At 43.5% G+C, this 25,365-nt stretch overlaps 1 protein-coding gene across 2 annotated transcripts in view; it reads right to left on the minus strand.

Annotated features, from left to right (window-relative positions):
• Nucleotides 1-25,365, minus strand: part of LOC147022797 (atlastin-2-like) — an 85,568-nt gene that overhangs the window by 24,178 nt on the left and 36,025 nt on the right. For both annotated transcript variants that reach the window (XM_085887604.1, XM_085887605.1), the window contains exons 4-9: nucleotides 24,137-24,241; nucleotides 15,597-15,647; nucleotides 15,091-15,147; nucleotides 7,080-7,172; nucleotides 1,860-1,998; nucleotides 1,248-1,375 (exon numbers count right to left, since the gene is read on the minus strand). In XM_085887604.1, the coding sequence (XP_085743730.1) occupies nucleotides 1,248-1,375; nucleotides 1,860-1,998; nucleotides 7,080-7,172; nucleotides 15,091-15,147; nucleotides 15,597-15,647; nucleotides 24,137-24,241 (573 nt within the window). The remainder of the gene's footprint in view (nucleotides 1-1,247; nucleotides 1,376-1,859; nucleotides 1,999-7,079; nucleotides 7,173-15,090; nucleotides 15,148-15,596; nucleotides 15,648-24,136; nucleotides 24,242-25,365) is intronic.

The following is a 25,365-nucleotide window of genomic DNA, read 5'->3' on the forward strand; positions in this document are numbered from 1 at the left end:
CGATGACCCAGACAGAGAGCTCATGGACCAGAGAGAGAGAGAGAGTGAGCGAGCTCGACCCTGGCCACCAAGAGAGAGAGCGAGCTCGACCCTGCCCACCAAGAGAGAGAAGCACTCGACTCCGACAGAGAGCTCATGGACCAGAGAGAGAGTGACGTTGACCCTGGCCACCAAGAGAGAGGAGCACTCGACCCTGACAGACAGAGTGAGAGCGAGCTCGACCCTGCCCACCAAGAGAGAGAAGCATTCGACCCCGACAGAGAGAGTGAGCCCCGCGCACGGTCCACCTTATATAGCGCGGGGCTCTGCCCTTCGCTCCTCCCTGTTTTCAGCTACACCTCCCTTCGAGAAGGTTCCCGAAAAGGGCGTTCCTCACCCCGATCACCTCACGTTGTTCATCCACCAATCGGCAGCGAGCTGCCCTCCCCCTTTCCTTCACACCAAGCGTGGGGAAAAATAGGCAGGAAAAAATCCGCACGCACAAAAGGGAACTCTTTTGGTTCCCTTTTTCGTTCGACGGTTTTCAACGCAGCTTGTTGCTTGCGTGGAGGTTTGTTCAAAATAACAATAGAAAAAGAAAAACGGCTATCTCAAAGAGTCGCAGCCCGATGAACCACACAAATTCCCTTTAAGCAACGGTGGGGAACTATCTGCACATAAACTTAGCGTCATAACTGATCTTAGGACCCTTTATGGTGTATTGCGAATTTCCACAGCCGTAACAATATTCACAAGCCATACTATGCAACAAAATGACTGTGTGCTAATGTGCATATATGCTCCACAAGTCAACACCCTCCTCATAGTGGGGACCAGATGTAGCAGTAGGTACCAAGTACTGACCAGATAATGGGGCTATGGCATCGTAGGTCGGGACCAATACGACGGTGCAAGCATTCGGTGCCGCTTGATGGCACCACTCATCTCAGCCGTTGAATGCTCAACCGCAGAGAGTTTGCAAGTCTCCCAGGTACGAATTTTCCCACTTTCACAACAGAATGAAGGTACGTTTTCCATTATCGTTTATGGCTTTGTGGATCCAATCATGTTGGAAACTAAACTTTGTTTGCTCTCAAGGGGAAAGCATGACCGTGAAGACAGCAAAACAGGACAGGACAGAGTGTGCGTGCACTTTTCATAACTTGCAGGTGTAAAGAAAGCACAAGGCGATTTAAGACGACCGTTTGAGGGGATAAAATTATTAAACTGGCATGGTAAAGATGAAGGACGAACAACTGAAACGTCACCTTGAAATACTCGACCAAGGCACGGCAGGTAATGTGTGTGCCATTTATCTCCTTCACCACGAGGTTTTTAGGTTCCAGCAGCAATGGAACCACTTCCAGTAGGTGCTTCTTGAACTTGCGGTCAATATCTGAGGACAACAGCACACAGCCACGAATCGTACATTGTCGCGCGATATGCAACTTGCAGCACACAGACCCGAGACATGTCCAACACTTTATTGCAATGCTTATTCAAAAATTGCTTTTCCATACATGGTAGGATGAGAACACTTTCATTTGAGAGCAAACAAACAAACAAACAAAAAAGGATTAATAATAAAAACAAATCAACGCAAGCACAAAAGCTTCAATCAAGAACATGCGGCGGTGGGCTACACCCCTCAAATATAGCACAATTTAATCAGGCTTAAATGTGAGGTGGGACACCAATTACACTGAAGACTGAAGGGTTCTCTCTCCAACCATAAACGTTTAATGGCCTTCATTTGAAGCAGGCAACTACTTTGGTAAATTTTACTTTTAAAGCAAGGATGCTATGAGCAAGCTAGGCCAAAAGAAGAGGCTTAGTTTGAAGCATAATAGTAACAGCCGAGGACAAAGGGAAATGCAAACCTGCAATGCGCCCATCAAAGTAGGGATTTGTCGCCACCTCAAGACCAGGATGGGGTAGTAGGAAGCAGCCAATGTGACTGAAACACGAGTGGATGTGCTTACGGACGCTCTGCAGCTCCTCGTGTTGGTTTTCGGAAACCTGAGGACAAAATCAAGGGTGGGCACATATTTGGCACACGGTCAATGTCGTCTTGATTATTCAAACATCACTCGCAATTCACCAACAAGGTGTCTTACATTATCCCCTTCATGGTGTGCAGGTTTGATGAGGTAAAGACATGAGCACCCAAATGTTTCTATCACGCTACAATTTGCTGACAAATCTGATGAGTACCAAAACAGCCTGGTGCTTAGAAAGTTAAAGTAGGCAAGAGAGCTGACATCCAAAGCAAATTCCACCCTTCGGTTACTGACTTCCTTCACTCTCGGAGCCAACATGTGGCTCTCAATGGAATCCTTTCATCTCCTCTCCCTGTCAACGCTGGAATGCCCCAAGGCAGTGTTCTGGGTCCCATCCTATTCCCGATTTTCATAAATTATCTCTCTGACTCTGGAAATTCCTCGATCAATTTGCTGATGACAACCCTCTGCTGTTCCATCCCTCATCCTTCAGACAGGGAGGCAGTAGCCTCTTCCATCAAAGGCATCAGAGAGACGCATTAACAAAATCACAAGCAGGCCAAACACTTGGAATGTCTTTCAATCCTGACAAATCACACTCTCACCATCCCTCCAAAAGGTCCATCTGGCAACCTCTCCCCACCCCCTTCACCCCACCATCTACTTTCTTAACAATCCTGTTGTGGAAGTTCAGTCACTCAAACTCCTGGGTCTCACAATCAACCATGACCTTTCATGGGCAACCACATTTTAAAGTTGGCCTCAAAAGCCAGTTACCAATTGGGTATCCTGCATCATACAAAGTCCGTCCTAGGCACTCGTGAACTATTTACCTACAAGGCCTTCATCTGCAGCTTGATGAAGTACTTCACCACAGTCTCAGGTCTTTTGCACTCTGAAGCAGGTTCTCCTTGAGGATTTGCCTGTATTTGGCTCCATTCATTGTTCCTTATGCCTGTTGTTGGCTTAATGGTTACGGTGGTGACTTGAGAGCCAAATATCCTGAGTCCAAATCCCGCTCAGCCGTTGAATTAATACCAGGTGGTGCTGACTCACCTTGTCATCCTTCCGAGGTTGGCAAAACGAGTACCAGCTTGTTGGGATGATTGAGCCATTCGAGCATCCTGCGTCGGAGTGGCGACCCTTTCAGGATTGTGTCCAATAGCCCAGGAGACTGCTTCAGCAGCACCGAAGCTCTGTACAGAGTATACTCTCAATGGATGGATGGATTGTTGCCTCTATCCTTACAAGTCTGCCTGTTCCTGCCACTGAAAAGCATCCCCGGAGCATCATGCTGCCACCACCATGCTTCACGGGAGGGATGGTGTAAGATGGGTGATGAGCTGTGCTTGGTTTCTGCCAGATGTCACGCTTTGCATTCAGGCCAAAGAGTTCATTTTTCATCTCATCAGACCATAGAATATTTTGCCTCATTCTCTCAGAGTCTTTCCCGTTCTTTTTTGCAAACTCCAGGCATGCTGTCATGTGCCTTTTTCTCAAGAGAGGCTTCCATCTGGCCTTCAGGAGTGCCTTCCCTCTGGCCACTCTCCCACAAAGCCTAGATTTGTGAAGTGCTGAAGAGATCATCCTTCAGGCAGGTTCTCACATCTCAGCCAAGGAACTCTGTAGTTATGTCAGAGTGGTCATTGGGTTCTTGGTCACCTCCTGAACAAGGTCCTTCATGCCCGGTTGCTCAGTTTGGTCGGACGGCCAGCTCGAGGAAGAGTTTGCTCAGTTTGGTCCATATTCTTTCCATTTCCTAATGATGGAGCTCACTGTGCTCTTGGGAACTTTCAACACTCCAGAAATTGTTTTGTACCCTTCCCCAGATCTCTGCCTCCACACAATTCTTACTCGGAGTTCTACGGACAGCCCCATGGCCTTCATGGTGGAGTTTTTGCTCACATGCACTGTCAACTGTGGGACCTTGTATAGAAAGGTGTGTTTCTTTCTAAATCACCTCCAATCAATTGAATTAGCCACAGGTGAACTCCAATCAAGTTGTAGAGACATCTCAAGGATGATCAAAGGAAATTGGATGCACCTGAGTTCAATTTGGAGTGTCATAGCAAATGGGTTGAACACTTATTGATGCAAGAGATTTCAGCCTTTCATTTTTTAATAAATTTGGAAATATTCCTAAAAAACATGTTTTCACTTTGTCATTATGGGGTATTTTGTGTAGGTCGGTGACAAAAAAAAAAAAAAAAAAAAAACTTAAATTTTGATCCATTTTAAATTCAGGCTGAAACAACAAAATGTGCCAAAAGTCGAGGGGTTTGAATACTTTCTGAATTCACTGTATAGTGTAGTAGATAGTAGAAAAATCGTGCAAATTATGATACAAGCATCAAATTTGGCATTTCTGTTCTGCAGGGCCTTCTGATCAAATCTTCCAAATTGGCCATTTGAAAATACAAATTTTGAAAATTTTGAAGAAAAAAAAAAAATTTTTTTTTTCAAAAAAAATTTGAAGTCAGAGCTGGCTGAAATTCTTGAAGCACAAGTGAACATCCCAGACAAAGAACCAAGGGGAGATGCAGTCATCATTGATGGCTCAGCACTTATCAATGCCCTACCTCCATGCACTTCAAAGATATTTGATGACTACGCTAAAGAAGACATCATCCCAAAGGTGGAATCCTATGGTGCCAGGTACGAGAGGGTGGACGTAGTGTTTGATGTGTACAAGAAGTCAAGTCTGAAGTCCGAGGCAAGGTCGAAAAGGGGGCAAGGAATCAGAAGAAGAGTGACAGGAACCAGTAAGACCCCAAGTAACTGGAGAAGCTTTCTTTGAGATGACAGCAACAAGACTGAGCTGTTTCACTTCCTTGTGGAAACGATGTGTGAAGCACAGACGACAAGCACAGTCATTGTCACAAAAGGAGAAGATGCCATTATCAACACAAGGAAGTCACTGGATGCTGTGTCTCCATGTTGTCATGAAGAAGCTGACACTCGAATATTTGTACACACCAGGGATGCAACGACGGATGGTAGCAAGTACATTATCATTAAGGCTAATGACATGGACGTACTAGTCATAGCAATATCTGTACTGCCATCCTTACAGGAACTAGGTCTTGAGAACATGTGGATTGCCTTTGGCCAAGGAGCGATGGATTCCAGTCCATGAGGTAGTTTCTGCAATAGGGCCTGAGAAAGCTCGAGGGATCCCATACTTCCATGCATTCACTGGATGTGATGCCGTGTCTGCCTTCCGCGGTGAAGGGAAGAAAACTGCACGGCAGACTTGGAACGTCTTTGATGATGTTTCTGAAACATTCACCAATCTCAGCCAGCATCCAACATTGATTCGTGATCTTGACTTTTTTGAAGTTTTTTTTTTTTTCAAATTTTGCAAAATTTGGATTTTCAAATGGCCAATCAGGCAGATTTGATTAGAATCCTCTGGAGAACAAATGTGCCAGATTTGATGTTTGTATCATCATTTGCACGATTCCTCTCAAAAATTGCTATTATCTGCCCCACTAGTAGTAGGAGTGACCTTTCTGCATGCACACAGGCTCAGCAAACACTCCTTGTACCACTTGATCAATATTGAAAAAAAAAACTCTCCTTCCCTGGGTACTGTTTTCTCACATTACTTTAGTAAACTTGAATTGGCTGGAAATTTGAGCTGCCCTGGTTTTTTTTAGACTCGTTCGCAAAACAATGAACAACAAAAAAAAGAGCAATCACAGATTGCAGACCCTCGCCAGGACTAGTTTTGTGCGGTGCGTTACATAATTAATAACAGACATAACTAGAACTGCCACTTTGTAACTGCTGACAGTGATGACCAGGCACCAAGACGTCCTACTTTGATTGGACACCTGACCCTGACACATGACGTTTATTATTATTATTCAATTAAATTTTGAATGGGATTCAAATAAATTCAATTGAAATGAAATGGAAGACCAAATAGGTACAGTCCTGCATTGGAGTAACCAGAAGGAACTCAAACAAGTAAAAAGCAAAGATGTAGTCATCACAACCTGGATGGGATTCACATTTCAGCTGCTATGACTCTACCCTCAAACCGATCTAGGGACAGCCAAGTGAGCCTTATTAAAAATAAAAATAAAAAACAAATTTTAAAAGAACCCAGATCAAAAAAAATTTAAATTATTCTGGCTGCCAGACCGTGTATCCGATCAAGGTGAAATTTAAAACATGTATTCCCCATCACTTCGAGATCACAATTGTGAAGTTTCACGTTGATTAATTAAGCGGTTCCAGAGAAAACATTATTTAATATTTTTCTTCAATCCAATATGACTGCCAAATCATGTGACCCATCAATTATTCTTTTATTTTATTGATTTTTATAGGTTTTAGGGTAAATCCAATATGGCTGCCAAACCATGTGACCCATCAATTGTTCTTTTGTTTTATTGATTTTTATGGGTTTTAGGGTAAATCCAATATGGCTGCCAAACCATGTGACCCATCAATTATTCTTTTGTTTTATTGATTTTTATAGGTTTTAGGGTAAATCCAATATGGCTGCCAAATCATGTGACCCATCAATTATTCTTTTATTTTATTGATTTTTATAGGTTTTAGGGTAAATCCAATATGGCTGCCAAACCATGTGACCTATGACATCAACTGTGTGACCCTTTTGTTCCTCATGGATGGGTATGTCATACGTGTAAAGCTTCGCCTCGATCTGTTCAGCCACTTTAGAAAAGAAGATTTTTGAAGGGTTTTTGTAATTTAATTTTTTAAGCAATACGGCTGCAGAATCACATGACCGATGACGTCATCAATTTTTTATTTTCTTCTGTGGACCATTTTATCCCAAAATGACCCTCATAATTTTTCATACTGATCAGATGTAGCGTTCTAAATGTCAGCAAAAAAGATCTAAATGTCAGCCACAACAATCTGACGGGACACCGTATTTCTTTGCACATGCCATTTTTGCTCCAAAAATTAGTGCCGTGACAACAGAACCCTCCGCCACCCTTCCTTTCCACCAACCCTTTCTTCCTTATCCCCAATTCTGCTCAACGCCAAACCTTACAATCACAAATATTTTAATGGTGGAGCATTGCTTTCCAACATTCAGGAGGAAGTTAAGAAATGTACCTTCAGCCGTTTCTCCAAAAGTTTCATTCCTCCGTGGAGGCCATATTGGAACTCATAAGGGAAACTCCAATCGCGCACCAGGAACATCAGCGACTGGCAATGAGAAAGTCAAAGTGGACATTTTAACATGCATGCAGCTCCAACTTACACACACAAAAGGAGATTTGAGATTAGTAGGGGTACCTGGCATTGCTGGGCAACACAGGGTCCCTCCCCTCATCCCTTCCCCTCCCTCACCCTCACACCTTCCCTCCTTCCTCTCACCCCTTCCCCTCCACCTCTCACCCCTTCCCCTCCACCTTATCATGCCTCCTCCCACTCCTTCCCCTCCCATAAAACAAACATATACACACACAGTGCCTATAGAAAGTCCACCCCCTTTCAGAATTTTCACCTTTTGTTGCTTTATGGCCTGGAATTAAATTGCATTAATACACAAGGGGGGGGGGGAGAGATAAAGAGACAGAGAAAGAGATATGGTAGAAGAAGATGTGTGGGACGAAAGACCCTATCCTATTCGTGTAAGAATCTGTATTTGTCTGTAGTCTAATGAGTGTCCATTGCAATGGAGCAGCCCCGCCTCGTGGCAGCAACACGTGACCCCACGCATGGTCACGCACACTCACAGCTCCTCTTGCTCTGCGCCGATGCTCATTCCCCTTGACGAGGTCTGATGTCTGGCGCGTGCTGCTGTGGCTCATCTCTCCCTGTCCTTGATGATCTGCCAATGGCAAACTGCTCTCCAACCCCCTTCTTCAATGAGGATCTGCTCTGCTCTCTTCGATCTACCGCTCCTGTCTGTGATCTCCCATCTGCCGTGTTGCTCGTCACCTCTCTGATCTGCCGCCTCCGTCTACCCCCTGCATCCCAGGAGGAGCCACATTCGCTCCTTTTATGAGCCCTGGATGAGGGGAGGAGCCAAAAAGTCGGATCAATCGGGCCTGTTAGCGAAATCATGGTTTCCCAATTGGACCATAGTGGTTGAAGCCACGCCCCGGCAGGCCCTGAATGCAAAAAATGGCTCAGTTGCTCGCTGCCTATGTCATGCGTCGGAGCACCAAGTCTGAACAGGGGCCAATGGTTTTTGGATGCGCTCTCCAGCACCACACATGCGCTGGTTTTCATTCAAATTTGGGATTGTAGGACAATCTCTGTGCTACCCGTATGTCCCTACATGAGCTACAGCGCACGTTCACGCTCCAAGTTATGCCCCCAAATATCCTGATTCACATCTCCTCAGTGTCCTTCAAGGCTATGGTGAGAGTTTCATGATCATGTGGCAGTTACGGCAGTTGCAGAGTAATGCGAAGACGTTGTGGCGTTTGTAATGAGAGAGGATTGCCACATGGCGTGGTGGGGACGAGGTTGAAGTTTCTTGTAATGAAATGATGAATAAAGGTCATGTTTGTAAGCGCGAGTTGTTGGAGATTCTTATTAGTCATGTGAAGTGGTTGTGGTGAGCGTGGTATGGTTTGTTGAGCGGAATGAAGGGCAAAGGTGAAATGGCGGTTGAGAATTGGCGCGCCGCTTGAGAATTGAGAATCTAACAGCTTAGATTCGATTGATTGGCGTGCATGCTTGCTTGCATGTTTCGTGGGAGAGAAAGAGGTGTAGCAGAGAGTGAAAGAAAAAGAATGGAAGAACTGTGAGATTTACAGGTTAAAGAGATGTAAGAGATCTAACTTAAAGAGTCCCACGCAATGCATCTTTTCCCCTTTACCCACTAGACATATGGAAGGGACAAACTAATATACATACTATTGAAATAACTGCCTTGGGATCACTGCATGTTGTGTGCCATTGCTTTGGAGGCATGTGGTTTTACAGCACCACAACAATATCATACACACACACACACACACACACACACACACACACACACACACACACACACACACACACACACACACACACACACACACACACACACACACACACACACACACACATCAGTGGATTGTGCTTGCATTCTGTTAGCAGATAAATAAAGAACTCGAATCACTTTTTTCACCTTTATTTACACATCGTAACTGACAACTTCCAAATGGAAAAAAACAAAAAGGGAGAGCGCATGCCTTCGCCACACAATGCTTGATCCAGTAGAACATATCGGGCCCAATATATTTTTGTAATATCATGCTATATATCGTTTTTGGCCCCATCTCCCAATGGTGAAGAATCACTTAAAAAAAAAATTCTCAAATCCGGATCTAGATTCTAATCTTGACCAAAATCGAATCAATTCGTCCTCGTCACACACTCAACCTGTCCACCAAGTTTTGTCCGAATCAGTCAGCAACTTTTTGATATATTGTGTTATCTATCGTTTTAGCCCCTTCTCCCAATGGTGAAGGATCACTTTTCGAGCAGGTTTTGGGTCGCTGATGACTTCGCGTGATTCGAAGGTTGTAATCACATGAATAATCGTTGGGCAATTATTATCTTACATTTGAAACTCAAAATATGCTAAAATTAACTTTTAAGTCAAAACTTTTGTCAGTGATCGAAAAACAGACCGGAATTTACCGAAGATGCTATGACGGCACGTTCTCCGAAAACTTCATGAACATTCGGAAACAGCGTGTGAACAATGGTGAGATGCGAATCAGAGAGTGATTAGAGCGGCGATGAAATAGAGTGTTTTCATTACGATATTGCCGAGGACGAGTCCGAGGATGATGGGAATTTATACTATGGAGTTTCTGGGCCTGAGCTATATAAATTTGAGCCACTTGCAAGTGCCAGAAAACGGCCTATTTTGTGTACAAGTGGCAGGACTGACTGCCCGGCAGTTCACACTGACAGGCTCCACCAGACAGCTTGGTTTGTAGATTTTCATTATCTTGCAAGATATGTTAGTCAGCTTGTATGTGTTTTTTTTTTTTGTCTGTAATCACGTATAAAAAATTCTGCAGAGCACAGTTATCGTTGGAAATTTTTGTAACTTCGCTATTCAGAGTCCTATAGAGGTCCCTTTCAGCGCATAAAATTTTCAAGGTCAAGGTCAAAGGTCAAGGTCACTTTGTCGCAAATCAGGGGAGTCGACGAAACCCTTATTTTTTGAGTAATTTTGATCAGATCGTCTTCAAACTTCATGGTCTGGCGCTCAGCTGATTAATTTTTGGTGGCGATTGGCCTTGACCTTCATGGTTAGCGCCTCAGGTCAAACATATTTGACCCCAAGGTCAAATTTTCAAGTTTCAGGAACCATATCGTGTAGTACCTCAAATTGAACACCTCGATGAGTGCTTTGTAGATACGTCAAGCTTGAGACATTATGACATCATTTGGTGACGTTATGAGGCAAATGCATATTTTTCATGGTTACTCTGTAGAACGATTCTCATCGGAATCTCTCGTAGGCAGATATTCCTCAAGGAGTCGCTCCTGGTGGATAGCAGCTCTGTTCACCTCAGTGTTACCTTAAAGAAGTCACACGTGGTCACCTTTTGGCAAGATACGGGTCACCCTGCGAGTGACATTGGTTTATTTTCTTGTTCGATGCATAAAATATTGTAAAGTTTGATTCGTCTGTGACTTGATATAATAATTTTAACCCTTTAGTCACTAAGGAGTCAGAAATAGAATGAATCAATAATGGACCCAAATATATTATAACCATAGTCTTGGCGTTGAAGTCTTTCTGACAGCTGAACTTGACCCCAGCAAAAGTAAACAGTAAGAACAAACCCCAACTTTCAAGAGACTGTTGTGGCATATAAATACCAAAACATGTTTGGCCTCATTGGGAAATACTCTACCAAATTTAGAAAAAAAAGTGGAAAATTGATCAATTTTTAACAATTGAAATGAAATAGCCCAATTTGCTGATGCTGTTAAAAAAAATAATTTAATCAACAAAAAGTTGATTTGTTGAGAAATTTTTTCATGCTTGTGTTTTTCAGAAAGTTTATTGATGTGTTTTTCCATGTACTTTTTAAGAATACATTTCAAGGTTTTTCTCACTTAAACTCAACAATTGATTGTGTGACAGAGCAGTATCTGGAAAACTTGTCAACCAACAACTCATATTCACAGAGTGGTGATCAGATGTGTTTATGCCTTCGTAATCCTTGGCTGTGAAATGGTCACCACAAATGACAAGTCTATCCAAAGGATCCTCTTTACCCGTTTTCTTTGGGATAAAATTCGCCCGTTTTGTTTGTACAAATCTTATCCACTGCCGGCGAATGTTTGATTCCTTCGGGAATCGGTGGGAGCGATTACCCGTTTTCCAGCCATTTTCGCAAAACATGACGACACACGTACGAGGCATGATGTACAAATATCCAAATAACTTTGTTCTACAATAATTCAAAATAAAAAATTACCCCCGTGTGGGGGTGACGGTCATCTCTATAATACCACAAGTTCTCAATGTTCAGTTATGACCGAAGACTACTGTGCAGTTTGGTTAAAGATGACTCGGCATTTTGGCACGCGCGCACGAAATTATATTTTGAAAATAAATGCAGACGTTTACATTTCAGGTTTTGAAACTTTTGCACCTTCGGCAGAAAATGTATAAATATGAAAGGCTAAAAATGTGTTTTATATTTATATTTCATTTCTCCTTCCTTCCTTCTTTGCGAATCGCATCGGCGTTTTTGACCATCTTCCAGATCACTGATGATCAAACGGGAAGGAAATTCAAAAATCTGTCCGGTTAGATTCAAGATAATATTTTTTACTATCATAATCAAGAAACAGTTGCCGAATATCTTGCAGAATGGCAGACTAGATAGGTTTTGAAAATGGCGATTTTTATAACTTATGTGACCTCGTGACCTTGACCCTGACCTTGAACCCCGACAAAAGTTATATCGTTGTGCAACACTCATCGACCTCTATTATTACATACTAACTTTCATCAAGATCGAAAAGAAAAATTGTTCACGGACGGACATACGGACGGACATTTGGTCCGGCTTTATTAGGTCATCTCGGTAGAGATGACCTAAAAAGGATAATATAGACAGTTGCAAGCTCAAAAAAGCGAAAGAACGGCCCGCTGAACTGGACACTTCTTCAATGAGCGAGTGAGCATCCGCTTTGTTTTTGAGAACGTGACATCAACATCCATATATGGCACGTGGCTGTTTTTTTTCAACAGCCTCGAGAAAAAACAACTTCGGAGTTAAATTTCTTTAATTTTCCCAATAGTTAGGCAACCACAATAGTTTGCATTGAACCATTTAATGCACATATAATCATATTGGTAAATTTTCAGAACATGTTTGGTGACCCGCAACCTGCTCTTTAAAAAAAATTATCAGATCCAGATTCAGATCTTCACCAAAATTGAATGAATTCTTTCTCATCACACACGCAACCTGCCCACCAAATTTCATCCAAATCCATCCACGACTTTTTGAGCTATCCTGCACACAAACAAAGAAACACACAAGAAAAAGACGTCGTGCAGAGATACGTGCAAAATCCATAAAACAAATTTGACCTCAAAAATAATTGGTGTTTGAAGTCAGTGACCTGAAATATGTATCCTCTTCAAATTTCAAGTCAATGGGATGAAAATTGAGGATTTTAGAAATACCACCTTAGTTGTTGACCTTGGGCCTATGTTGACCTCAAAAATAATTTGCTGGTTGAATTCAGTGACCTGAAATATAAATCCTCTTCAAATTTCAAGTCAATCGGATGAAAATTGACGATTTCAGAGATACCACTGAAGTCGTTGACCTTTGGCCCATGTTGACCTCAAAAAGAATTGGTGGTTGAATAGTGACCTGATATGCAAATATGTTCAAATATTGTCAACTGGATGAAAATTGAGGATTTTAGAACTCTGACAAAGTTGTTGACCTTTGGCTTAAGTTGACTTTTTAACTTCAAAAAAATAGGCCTCTTGCTTATGACAAACCTCTACCATATGGTGAAGTTTCGTGAAGATTGGTTAAAAATTGTGACCTGCAGGTGATAGACAAACAGACAGACAGACAAGCCGGTAGGTGGCGATGGGTCGCCGAGCATGGAAACTATAAGATATGGAGCAAAATGGATGTCATATAGCAGATAGGGAATCACCTTAAGATTATGCATATCAAATCTCATCCAGTTCCATCTACTGATAACTACACGGTATCCATTTGAATGAAAAGTACCGAAAAATGCGGTTTGAAATCGGAAATCCCCAAAGTTTGAGGGAGTGCTGTGGGTGAACAAAGATCTAAATCGAAAATCCGGCTCGATCGTTTGTGCACAATGTATTCCAGACGATTAGTGTGAATTTTCATGACCATCCGACCATAACCTAGGAGGAGTAGCATTCGGCACGAAGGCACCTCCAGCTCTCGCATATTATCGATTTTTGCACTAATTGACCTTTTACCCCTGACCTAAGCGAAATCGGTCAATATGTCCTGAGACAAAGTTGTAGTACTCATTGAGTACCATGAACCTGCAAAGTTTCATTCGTATCGATGCACTCACCTGGTCGCTAAAGGACCTTCAATTTTCACCAATTTTCGCGCATACCCTAATTGTAGGGGGCGCTGCGGGTAAAGTATTCCATATATCACAAAAACCGGAATATATTTGATAGAGCACCACCTGTAGATCATTCGTGCCAAATTTCATAACCCTACGTGGGATAATGGCTTTCGGAATCGATTTCACGTGAACGGTATCAATTTTGAAGGTTTATCGGTTGTTGCTAGGGCACCAAAGCGTCCCTCGCAACCATCACAATTTCCAAAGCACGAGGTCATAAGATGCATCTACCACCCGAGTTTGGTCAAAATCCGCCCACGTTTACTACCAATTATGCTGATGACAAACGAACAAACATACAGAATTACTGCCAATAAGGGTCACCTATTTCGGCGACCCAACAGAATAATGCATAAGACCAACCAATATACTTGAAAAATCTTCGATTTTTGCAGGTAACAAAGACAGATTTTAGAAATCTTCCACCTTCAGTGGCAGAGGTAAGTCATTAGTATGAGCTCTATTTACATACAATCCAAGCTCTACCCCTCTAAAAGATCATACTTTTAACCTACCCCCCCCCAACCACCACCTACCTCCTTTCAACTTACTATTCTTTATTTTTCGCATTGTTCCAACCCGCAGATGCAATTAAGATGATAAACCACAATACAAACTAGATATCTGCGATCGCAAAGCAATCGCCAAGGTTAAGCCTCCCCAGGCTTACCCTTGGCCCACGATCCAATGGTTGCCATATATTTATGGACTTCCATATGACATTGACGTTTAGCACTTTAATATGGACAGAGTGCAAATGAAGAAAATGTGTCCCTACCTAAAACCCTAAATCGTGAAAATCAGTGGGAAATTATTCAAGTTATGAACAAAAACGTGTTCTTTGTTAACTACGTCATAATCTGACAAAATAAAGTCAAGGACACAAATTAAATATCAGTGCAGGTCCACTATTATGATGCAAGAACATCTTGGAAGCCTGCGTTTTGGGCGGAGCAACAGGCGGCGATGAAAGGTTAATGCCCAGATCTTCAGAGCTTCTGCGGTTGGGATACCTCAATCAACGGCCTGTTTATTTCATCCATTGTTTGACTCAGCTATAAACAGTCATCCTGGTATTTCACACATTCATGGTGAGGCATCAAATCAATGCGTGTGTAGTCCATGAGAAGGACGTTAAGACAGAGAAAACAACTGCCACCACTGGTCCTTGATGGATATTAAAGAGCTCACGATGCATCTTCACGAAGAATAGGTGAGATATCGACCTAAATATGAATAAATGACAAATTCTTGCCCTGACTGCTGAGAAGGCAAAGACAAAGGACCTCGTCGAGGAACAGTTTCGGTAGAAACGACACTGTCAAGAGCATAATCCCTATCTGACAATCAAAAGATTAATATAGAAAAAAAAAAACAAAAAAAAAAAACCTATATCAAAACAATTTTTGTGTTCTTCAAACTTTCATCATTGCCACCAACAAACAACAGTTCCTCATCCAAAATCCCATTTTTGGTGTGACGACTGTCGAGTATACTTTACCTGAAAGGGTTTCAAGTATATTTCCTCCATTGCAAGTCGCCCATACTCTGTAAACAACTGCAAGACAGTCAAGACCAGAGGACAAAAGCATGTATATACTGCATCAGTTACACAGACCAGAGATATAGGGAAACAGCAAATAAGTTTTAAAACTTCAAGATGGAATCAACTAGTTTGTGTGGTTACATTCTTGAGCACGGACCATTTTTTATTTTTTTAATCCAAAGCATCTGAACCACATGACACCTGCCTTAGCCACTCAGCGGCTGCTTTTAACAATAGGTCATTCATATCAAACACCTCCCATCATACAGTTGATTTTCTACAAGAGAATGAACACCCCACAATTGCATGCAAACTTAAAAAAAATTATTTGAAGCAAAAATGAAGAATGGCTGCAAAAGGTAAGAGTAGTAAAATATAACAAACAGCTGAGATCTACGGAGAATTACTTTTCACCACGCCAGAGATATTTTTCGCCAACAGCTGGTGTATGTGCACCTCACCTGCAGGTGCTGCAAATCATCCTCCTGAATGTTCTGGGATAGGTTGTAGACCTGAAAGAGGACAAACTCCGTGAGAACGGTTGACAGACCATTGGCATAATGCTGGTACCAAAGAAATTGCTCAACAGATCCAGATAGATTGGAGAGCGACAAAATATAGATGAAATGAGGTGTAATCAAAAGCATGGTTCGTCAATTTCATTGTGGTATGGCGATGTAGCTGACCGTTTGGTTGAGTGGTTAAAGTTTTGGGGTTTGAGTTTTTTTTCCTCCACTGGCAAGTGGGGGTTCGATTCCCATAACTGTTGACTCCCACCAACCTGCACTTTGCAAGTGTGTCGAGTGTGACAAACAATCCTTCAAATGGGTTTGAATTGTAGAGATCAGGATTGTGTATAGGTATTCGGAATACACAATCTATAAATAGAGCAACTTCTGAGAGAATGAACATTGTTACAATCAAGTTTTCTAAAATGAAAGTCACCTGCTGCCTCAATAATAAAAGTCAGGAAGAAGGGAAGCAATCTGTCCCACCTGGTACAGCCCTGCAGTTGAGACCAGTTATTTACACTTCATGGCTAACTCTTAAATGCCCTCAGGGAAAAAAATGGTGCCGATGTAAAGCAGGACTCATCTATACTACAAGAGATGTTTGTCTGTCGCCATTTTTCTCAAAGATGGCCAAACGAATCATTGTCAAACTTTCAGAAGTTCATCAGTGAGTGCTGGAGATAGTTAAAGGAAAAATATTTTGAAAAAAAAAAAAAAAAGAATTAAAAAAAAAAATTGGATTTATTTTTGTTTTTCTTTTAATAAAAAAAAATCTCTCCACAAGCCTAAGCCTTTGCAGCTATGTGAACGGTAACAGTATTAAATGATCACAGACCTCATTCCTTAGGAGGTGCAGGGAAGTATTTCCGGCCAAAAAATTGATTCTTTCAAAATGCCAACCAGATAAGAACAGCAATGGACAACAAGTCCCCCTGCTATCAATATATATTATATTATATTATATTATATTATATTATATTATATTATATTATATATATATATATATATATATATATATATATATATATTGTTACGGTTGTGGAAATTCGCAATACACCATAAAGGGTCCTCAGGTGAGATATATCGGTAAGTCCATGTGTAGTTAGCCCAAACCCGTTGTATAGAAGGAATATATGTGATCCATTCGGGCTGCGATTCTTCAGTTAGCTGTTTTTCTTTTGCTGTCGTTATTTTGGTGCAAGAACAACAACGAACATCGCCACAAACAACATCTCAACGATCACACCATTCACAACATGACGCCAACAATCACAAAATTCACACCACGACTCCACCTTCCACAACTACGCTACCACCATCTTCGCCACTCACCATTCAACGAGCACCGTGCGGTCACGATCTCCGCGGGACGGATGAAAGGAGCGGAGTGGCAGCAGCAACAAGGGTGCGAAGGGGCATCTCCCGCCCAAAACACCCGCTTAAATATCTCCCGCCAAGATCTCCCGCCAGAATATTCCTTCCCTCGTCGTACGGCGCGTGGAGAAGAAAACCAACAACGCCTGTGGGGTTTTCCCACCATTTTTCCCCGCGCTTGGTGAGAAAGGGGGAGGGGGTGGCGCGTCCTCTCCCGATTGGCGGATGCGCAGTGTGACGCGGCCGGGGGAGGAACGCCCCCCTTCGAGGCATTTTCTGGAAGCGTCTCGAAGGAAGGAGGAGCCAAGAACGGGGCAGGGCGCGGGGCGGAGCGAAGGGCGGAGCCCGTCCCTACAAAAGGGTGGGCGTGGAGAGCCGCTTCAGCGGTTCGTGTCCAGAGTCGACCTGTGACGTGGTACAACTCCTCGGTACGCTATCCGCGCGGGTACTTAGGTAACTCGACCATTCGGCGATCAGACCCTATTTCGCGCGGGTCAAATGCGGACCGAGTTGTGGTGAGGTTAAACCCCCACCCGTGACTAGCTCCCGGTGTTGTTCCGAGAGGGTCACGACTGAATTGCACGTTCGGTGGGCGAAGCGGCAGCTATTGGTTACACGCAGTCGTTCGCACGCCGGCGGGGCATGAATTCACAACAATATATAGTGGCTGTGTCTGATTGGGTGGATGAGGGAAAGGCAGTGGACATAGTATATCTAGACTTTAAGAAGGCATTCGATGAGGTCCCACATCGGAGGTTGTTAGCCAAAGTGAGGGCTTGTGGTGTGCCTGGTCAGGTAGGTATTTGGATTGCAGACTGGCTTAGTGATAGGAAGCTAAGAGTAGCTGTGAGTGGGAGGATGTCTTGCTGGGAGGATGTAAGTAGTGGGGTACCTCAGGGATCAGTACTCGGACCATTACTATTCATTATTTACATCAACGATTTGGATAATGGGGTAAAAAGTAAGCTTTCCAAATTTGCGGATAACACAAAGCTTGGAGGTAAGGTGGATAGGAGAGGGGGTGGTGATCAGATACAGGAAAGTATTGATACTTGTATAGACTGGGCAAAAGATTGGCAGATGTAATTTAACCTGAGCAAGTGTAAGGTGTTGGGGATGGGAAAGAACAATGAAAATAGAGATTACAGGATGTAAGGGGTAATTTTGGAGCGTGTCACACAGGAGAAGGATCTGGGCGTGGTAATAGATATTGGAGGTAAGCAGGCAGCACAGTACCAGGCAACCATAGGTAAAGCAAATCGGGTTTTAGGCTGTATTCGGAGGGGGATCAATTATAAATCAAAAGAGGTGGTGTTAACATTGTACAGGAATTTAGTGAGGGCCACATCGAGAATATTGTGTACAGTTTTGGTCACCATAGTTCCGGAAGGACATAGATGCCAAAGAGAGGGTTCAGCGTCGGGCTACTAGATATATTCCAGGCCGAGCTCGACTCAGCTATGAGGAGCGGCTGAAGGAGACAGGGCTTTATTCACTAGAAAGAAGGCGGTTACGAGGAGATATGATAGAGATGTTTCAGATAATGAAAGGTATAGATAATAAGTGCAGATGAATTATTCAACAGAGTAGACAGTGATAGAACCAGGGGCCGTAGCCTGAGAGTAAAGAAGAGTAGAGTTAAGACGGTAGTAAGGCAGGGGACTTTCACTCAGAGAGTAGTTCACGCATGGAATGGTCTCCCTGGAAAGGTAGTGGCAGCAGAAAAAGTTGATAAATTTAAATTAGAATCAGATACGTACCTGGACGTTATAGAGATAGAGGAGTGTGGGGATGTTGATAAGACTTTCAGATGGGTGATTGTGTACGGAGTGCTGTTGGTGGGGGTCTTGTCAAGGGGAGTTGTGTGGTTGATGTGCGTTTTTAAACAAACCCGTGCCCCCCCCTCCCTGAGGGGAAGAAAAGGAAAAATAAAATAAAATAAAATAACCAAAAACACTACAAAAAATATATATATTTCATTTTCTTCCTTGAATCTTGTGTAGATGGGTTGGTGTGGTGTTCGCGCAGGCATGATGGGCTGAATGGCCTCCTCCCGTGTTGGATTTCCTTGTTATTCCATATATATACATATATATATATATATATATATATATATATATATATATATATATATATATATATATATATATATATAAATAGTTTGAGGACATGTTTGCAAGCGAATACAATGATTGCATTGGGCAAGACATTGCATTATTGTATGGCGTCCCTCGTATAAGTGATGATGGATTCTCTGCTCTCGAGTGATGGCGTCCCTTTTTGAAAAACTAGAGGGAAGAGAGTTTAACTCAAGTCCAACCATTTAAAAAAAAAAGTGATCACTTTCATACAGGAGCAGATCTCAGTATCCATAGAATGTTTTTATATATATATATATATATATATATATATATATATATATATATATATATATATATATATATATATATATATATATATATATATATATATATATATATACATACATACATACATACATACATACATACATATATATATATATATATATATATATATATATATATGTTGTTGCGGTTCAACAAAACCGCATGCATCTGAGGCTTGGTTTTTCAAACCCGGGGCCGTGACCCCAAGTGGGGTCGCCGAGCAAATTTCGTGGGGTCGTGGGCATCCGCTTGCAGCGAAAAAAATTGTCTATTTTCGATCAGTGTTCCCTTTTACGGGATGTAATATAAACGGTTCGTTCAAAGTATGGGAACCGGCGCAACATGACGCTTGGAATGGGATCCAGCCGATGCGCGGGCTCACTGAAGGGCGGTTCATTTTGGCGGGAAATTAGTGGTTTGATCCACGGCCTCTCAGACTCAGACTCAGACTCTATCATTAACTTCTATTCACGTCTCCACGTACGACTCGAGACCTTATTTGTGATGGCAGCACCGGCCACCAGCAAATCTCGAGAACGTTCTTCCCAGGATAAATTTCTGGACCTTGGATTTTACTACGTGGTGGATAAAAGTGGGGCACAGAGGCCTCAGTGTGTGATTTGTTTCGAAGTGCTTTCTACGAAGTCTATGAAACAAAATAAGTTGCAGAAGCATTTGACGACAAAACATGCGCCTTATCAGGATAAGGAGAGAGCGTTCTTTGAGAGGAAACTTCTTGCACTCAAGAATACGCGTCTTGACAGAGAGGGTACATGCCATCAGACCAATTCTCGGGCATTAGAGGCCTCGTATCGAGTGTCGCTCCATGTTGCCAAGACTAAAAAGCCTCACTCCATTGCGGAAGAACTCGTGCTGCCATGTGCAAAAGACATGGTATCTCTGATGGTTGGGGAGGAAGCGGCAAATAAACTGGCAGTTATACCTCTCTCTGACAACACCATCCAATGCAGAATTGAAGATATGAGTCTTGACGTAACGGCTCAGGTTGTACAGAAGATCAAGGAATCGCCGTGGCACGCCATACAGTTGGACGAGTCCACTGATATCGCATCATACGCGCAACTCATCGTCTGGGTCTGCTTCATCAAGGCTGATAACTTTATCGATGAGCCTCTGCTCATCAAACCATTGGAGGCCACCACCAAAGGCAAGGACATTTTTGGGAAAGTAGAGCAGTTTTATCGTGACCATGATCTGGACTTCGGAAAGTTGCTCAGTTCTACAACAGACAGCGCGCTTGCAATGTTAGGAGTGCGTTCTGGATTCACGGCTAAATTGCTTGAGGTGGCTCCTCAGACCTCCATGGTACACTGCATGATTCACATAGAAGTGCTTGCCTCTCGTACTTTGCCAGAAACCTTGCAGAGCGTGCTCTCGGAAGTCGTAAAAATGGTGAATCACATCAAATCGAGCGCCCTCAACACTAGGTTATTCAGGCTATTCTGCCAGGAGATGGACGCCGACCATAAGAATTTACTATTCTCCACTCAAGTCAGATGGTTATCTCGAGGAAACCTTCTGCGTGTTTACGAGCTCAAAGATGAACTGAAGGAGTTCCTACGTACACAAGGGAAAACGGCATGGGTCGCGTTGCTCGAGTCGGACTCTTGGCTGTCAGAACTGTGCTATCTCATTGACATCTTTGAACATCTCAATGTCCTCAACCGCTCCCTCCAAGGCAAAGACGCCAACCTCATGATTTTTCATGACAAAATGAGCGGATTTCTGGCGACTCTAAAATTACTGGCAGACAAAGCAGCTGTTAAGCGCTTCAGCCTTTTCGCCCATCTGGTGGAGCATCTAACGACCTGCCAGTACGATGATACAGAGCTTGACAGTCTTTCTGGGGAGATAGCACGTCACCTTCGGTCGCTCATTGAACAGTTCGAGCACTATTTCCCTGAGCTGGATGTGCAGTCCTTTTCTGTGGTTCGGGACCCTTTTCACGGCTCCACTGGACTCGATTGCTGATGAAGATGATACAGCACAGGAAGAGCTTGTACAGCTCCAGCAGGATTCAGGAGTGCAGGCTCTTACGCGGACGAATTCGTTGTCGACATTCTGGTGCAAAATGTTGCCGTCGTACCCGAACCTGTCACGTTGCGCCATTAAGGTTCTCGTGCCATATCCTTCATCATACTTTTGTGAGCAGTCGTTCTCCACCATGGTGGTGATTAAAACAAAGTACAGAAATCGCTTAGAAATGGAGCTTGATATGATCCTGGCATTGTCATCTACTTCTCCACGAATAGAGAAGTTGGTTTCTGAAAAACAGGCTCATCCTTCTCACTGATATATCTAAATGTCATTCGGACTAAACTTCTGAAACATTCAACTGTACTATTTGGATACTGTCGGCTATTCTCCGTTTACTCGTCAATGAAAACATGACGATGGTGAATAAAGTAAAAGTAAATGTTCTTGTGTCATATGAAATCTTGTCTTATATATTATGAATTGGGTTTTGAATCTTTTGGGTCCCGCAATGTAGAGAGGTTCTGAAATTGGGTCGCCACTAAAAAAAGTTTGAAAACCACTGATCTAAGGTAATGACACCCAAGATACAGTGATCCCCAGGCAGTTATTTCATTGGTCTTCATGCAGTTTGACCTTCCCCTTATGTCTCGTGGGTTATCGGGACGAAGTGTGTTGCGTGGGTCTAATAACTAGGTCAAATAACTATATCTCTGTCTCCTATTCTGATTTCTAATCCAACCCTTTCCTTTTAGCCATGGCACAAGTCAAGCAAGCAAGCACACACGCCATGTAATATACGATTGAATCGCAAACACACCACGATGCCTCCCGTGGCTTGGAACCACCACCAACAAACACACAACACACTATACAGCACGCTCATGGCGCGCCATTATTTCATTTAAATCTGGGCACCAATTTCCAATGGCATCTCACCTTGCTTCACTCCTCGCTCACCAAACTTCACCTCTTCGACCAACAACACCACCCACACATGGGAAAAATATTCACGCACCCCCTCGTACCGCTGCATCGCTACAATTCGACACTATACGGAGGCGTGCTGCACGACTCGGGCTGTCCTCGGACCACGTGATGCGGAGACGAGCAGCGGACGTTAATAGCACCAACCGCATTTCGCCGGGGATGTACCGGGTGTGCACGCGGGATTGATATGACCCTCGTCCAGTCGCCAGAACACGGCAAGGGAGATCCAAGAGTTTGGTACGGGGCCCAGGTGTGCATTTTGGCTCATGAGAGGGAGCCCGTGGGTGGCGGGTGTGCATTGCTATTCGGCATTCAGACTACACTTGGAGCACGCTCAGGGCCGGGGTGTCAGCTCATACCCTATGTTGAGTCAGGAGCTCTGGGCCATTGCGAGCCAGATGGGCAATGACACTGTTACCGGCCGCAGGAGCCTGGCTTGGGCCGCTGTGGCCCAATAGAGGAGCAGGATTAGGGTCACAGCGTGTCGCCATTGGGTCGTCGCCCAACCCTTCGCCCAGGGCTTATAAAAGGAGCATGGAGCCGCCCGCTCTCTGCTTCACCCTCTTCCTCTCTGCTCTGGCTGCTACTCATTGCCTCTGCCCTTCGCTGGCTCTTCACTCGCGGTTGGTTGTGCCACCAAGACGTTCTTCTCCCTGAAGACCAGTGCGGAGCGCACGTTGCCACGAGCCCGGGCAAAGTCACTAAGCCGGAGATAACGTGCCAACTCTTGGGGTGGGGACACTCAAGCGGAGCATCCCACAGAGTTACACGCTACACTCACAGACCTGTGCATAATGAGGTTAGGGATCTGTCGCCTCACGCATCTTCTCTTCTCTCTCTCTTTCCACCCCTCTATCTCGTCCCCATTGGATGCACAGAAGAGAATCCTACTGACTCGCAATCACATTTTCCTTTGACACGACACCACACCCCCCAAATTGCACTACACCACACCTCCCACACCTTAGACACCAGTATTTCTCCCTCCTACCTCTCCATTCGCGTACTGGGCTGCGTTGATCGGCCGACCGCACCAGGTATTGCGAGGCCATTTGTCCTCATCTACTCTCTTTCTTTCTGGCTATCTAATCGTCCGTGTGTGTGTGTGTGTGTGTGTGTGTGTGTGTGTGTGTGTGTGTGTGTGTGTGTGTGTGTGTGTGTGTGTGTGTGTGTGTGTGTGTGTGTGTGTGTGTGTGTGTGTGTGTGTGCGCGCGCAAGGTGATCCAGTTTGAACAAGGCATACCGAGGGCATGTCCCCGGGTAATTAAACGTGACTTTTAGGTAAATGGTATCAGACGGAGGACTCAAAGTCACGTGGTCGAGTTATTGGCGTTCACTGTCGATAAGCGACCCACCACGCCACAAAGTTTGCGACGACCTGCGATTCCGGAGGGTCTGGTGGGAACCCGAGGTAGCTTGGTCTTCTCCCCCCCCCCCCTCGTGGTCTTCTCGCTACCGACCCCGGGTCCGCAACAGATATAGATATAGATATAGATACTTCTTGATTGTCAGCAAATCGCTCAGAGGGTGCAGCAATTACATTTCAGTGCCAATTACATAGCAATGCTAAGGCAGAAGTGGTTATTCACAAGTAAATGGTACTTGACAAACTTTAATGCATCATGAAACGAAACTCGCCGAGCATTCATACGGAAAAATCGCTCCAATGAGTGGATGGTTTAAGGAAGGAAAGCAAGACAACATTAAAACCACTTGCCTCACCTGTACCGAGCTGATCATGGTGCTGAGGGCAAAGACAGTGGCAGAATCACGTAGTGTAGACTGGCTGTCAAAAGTACCTTGGGTATCCATCAGCAGAACCGCCAACTGGAACAATGAAATAGAGAGAGGAGGTCATTGCCCCCAATTGTACTGTCCAAGCATGAATGCAGCACAATGCTTCCGCACACCAATTATGAACTTGCCGTGAATAACAAACATTGCATTACGTGTCACTGCCAATATGTCATCGGTACCACCTCAATTTAGCTAACGGTTAAGGGGAAACAACTCTGTCCGTCTGGTTGGTTGGATCACATGGTTTGTTGGTCGCCATTTTGTTAGTAAACAGCTGAACACAGACTACTAAGCTTAGTCTTCTTTTCACTTTTCCAGAGGTGTGAACGTTTCCTAGTACAAGCAGAAAACTATAAAACTGTCATCCGATTTATCCTGTAGCAATAACTCATGGAGTCTTGGCAGGAGTCGCCTTTATTTTGAGGTATTCAACCTTCTGGCGGGACAGCACGAGGTTTGCATGCAACTCAATTAGGAGTACATCGACAGAATGTTTTAGTGTGTGAGGGTCAAGGACATTGTTGTTTTGTCGAGAATATTTCTTTCTTTTTAAGCCAATTGCAGTAAGCCCAAATGTGCTTGGTGATGACAATTATACCTGACAAACATAAAATGGCCTTGATATCTGTCTAGATATGTAGACGGTTGTGAAATGCAGTTTAAGAGCAGACAACCCTTCCAGTGAACTCTTAATTTCAGCAAAACAGAGAATAGTGGTGCACCCTGCATCCAGGAATGCCACTGCAAAGTTATGCCCTTTAGACTGGTAGTAAACATTGTAGACTACCTCGTTTACGATGTTCAAATGTGGCACGCATGAACTTTGTGTGTGTAAAGTGATAATTTGAATATTTAGAGAAATAGCTAAACACAAAAACAGTTGCCGTACATGTCAGAGAAATGTTTATTCCCAAAGTACATGCAGTAATAACAACGGTTATCACATAACAGTGCGAGTAAGGGAGATAACTATTCAAATGAAGCGACATACTTGGAAACGACCCAAGACAGACCATAAAGAGAGAATTATATATTTGTGCTATCAATACTGTTATTCGATAACAAAAAATTGCATAACCCAGATAAGTCATTATTTGCTGTCAATATTTTGTACTACAAATGCCATCAGTGTTGTTGAGCAGCGTTCAGCTGCT

Source organism: Eptatretus burgeri, chromosome 7 (assembly GCF_056783735.1).
Source record: "Eptatretus burgeri isolate ZD-2024b chromosome 7, Ebu_testis_v1, whole genome shotgun sequence".
Lineage (NCBI taxonomy): Eukaryota > Metazoa > Chordata > Myxini > Myxiniformes > Myxinidae > Eptatretus > Eptatretus burgeri.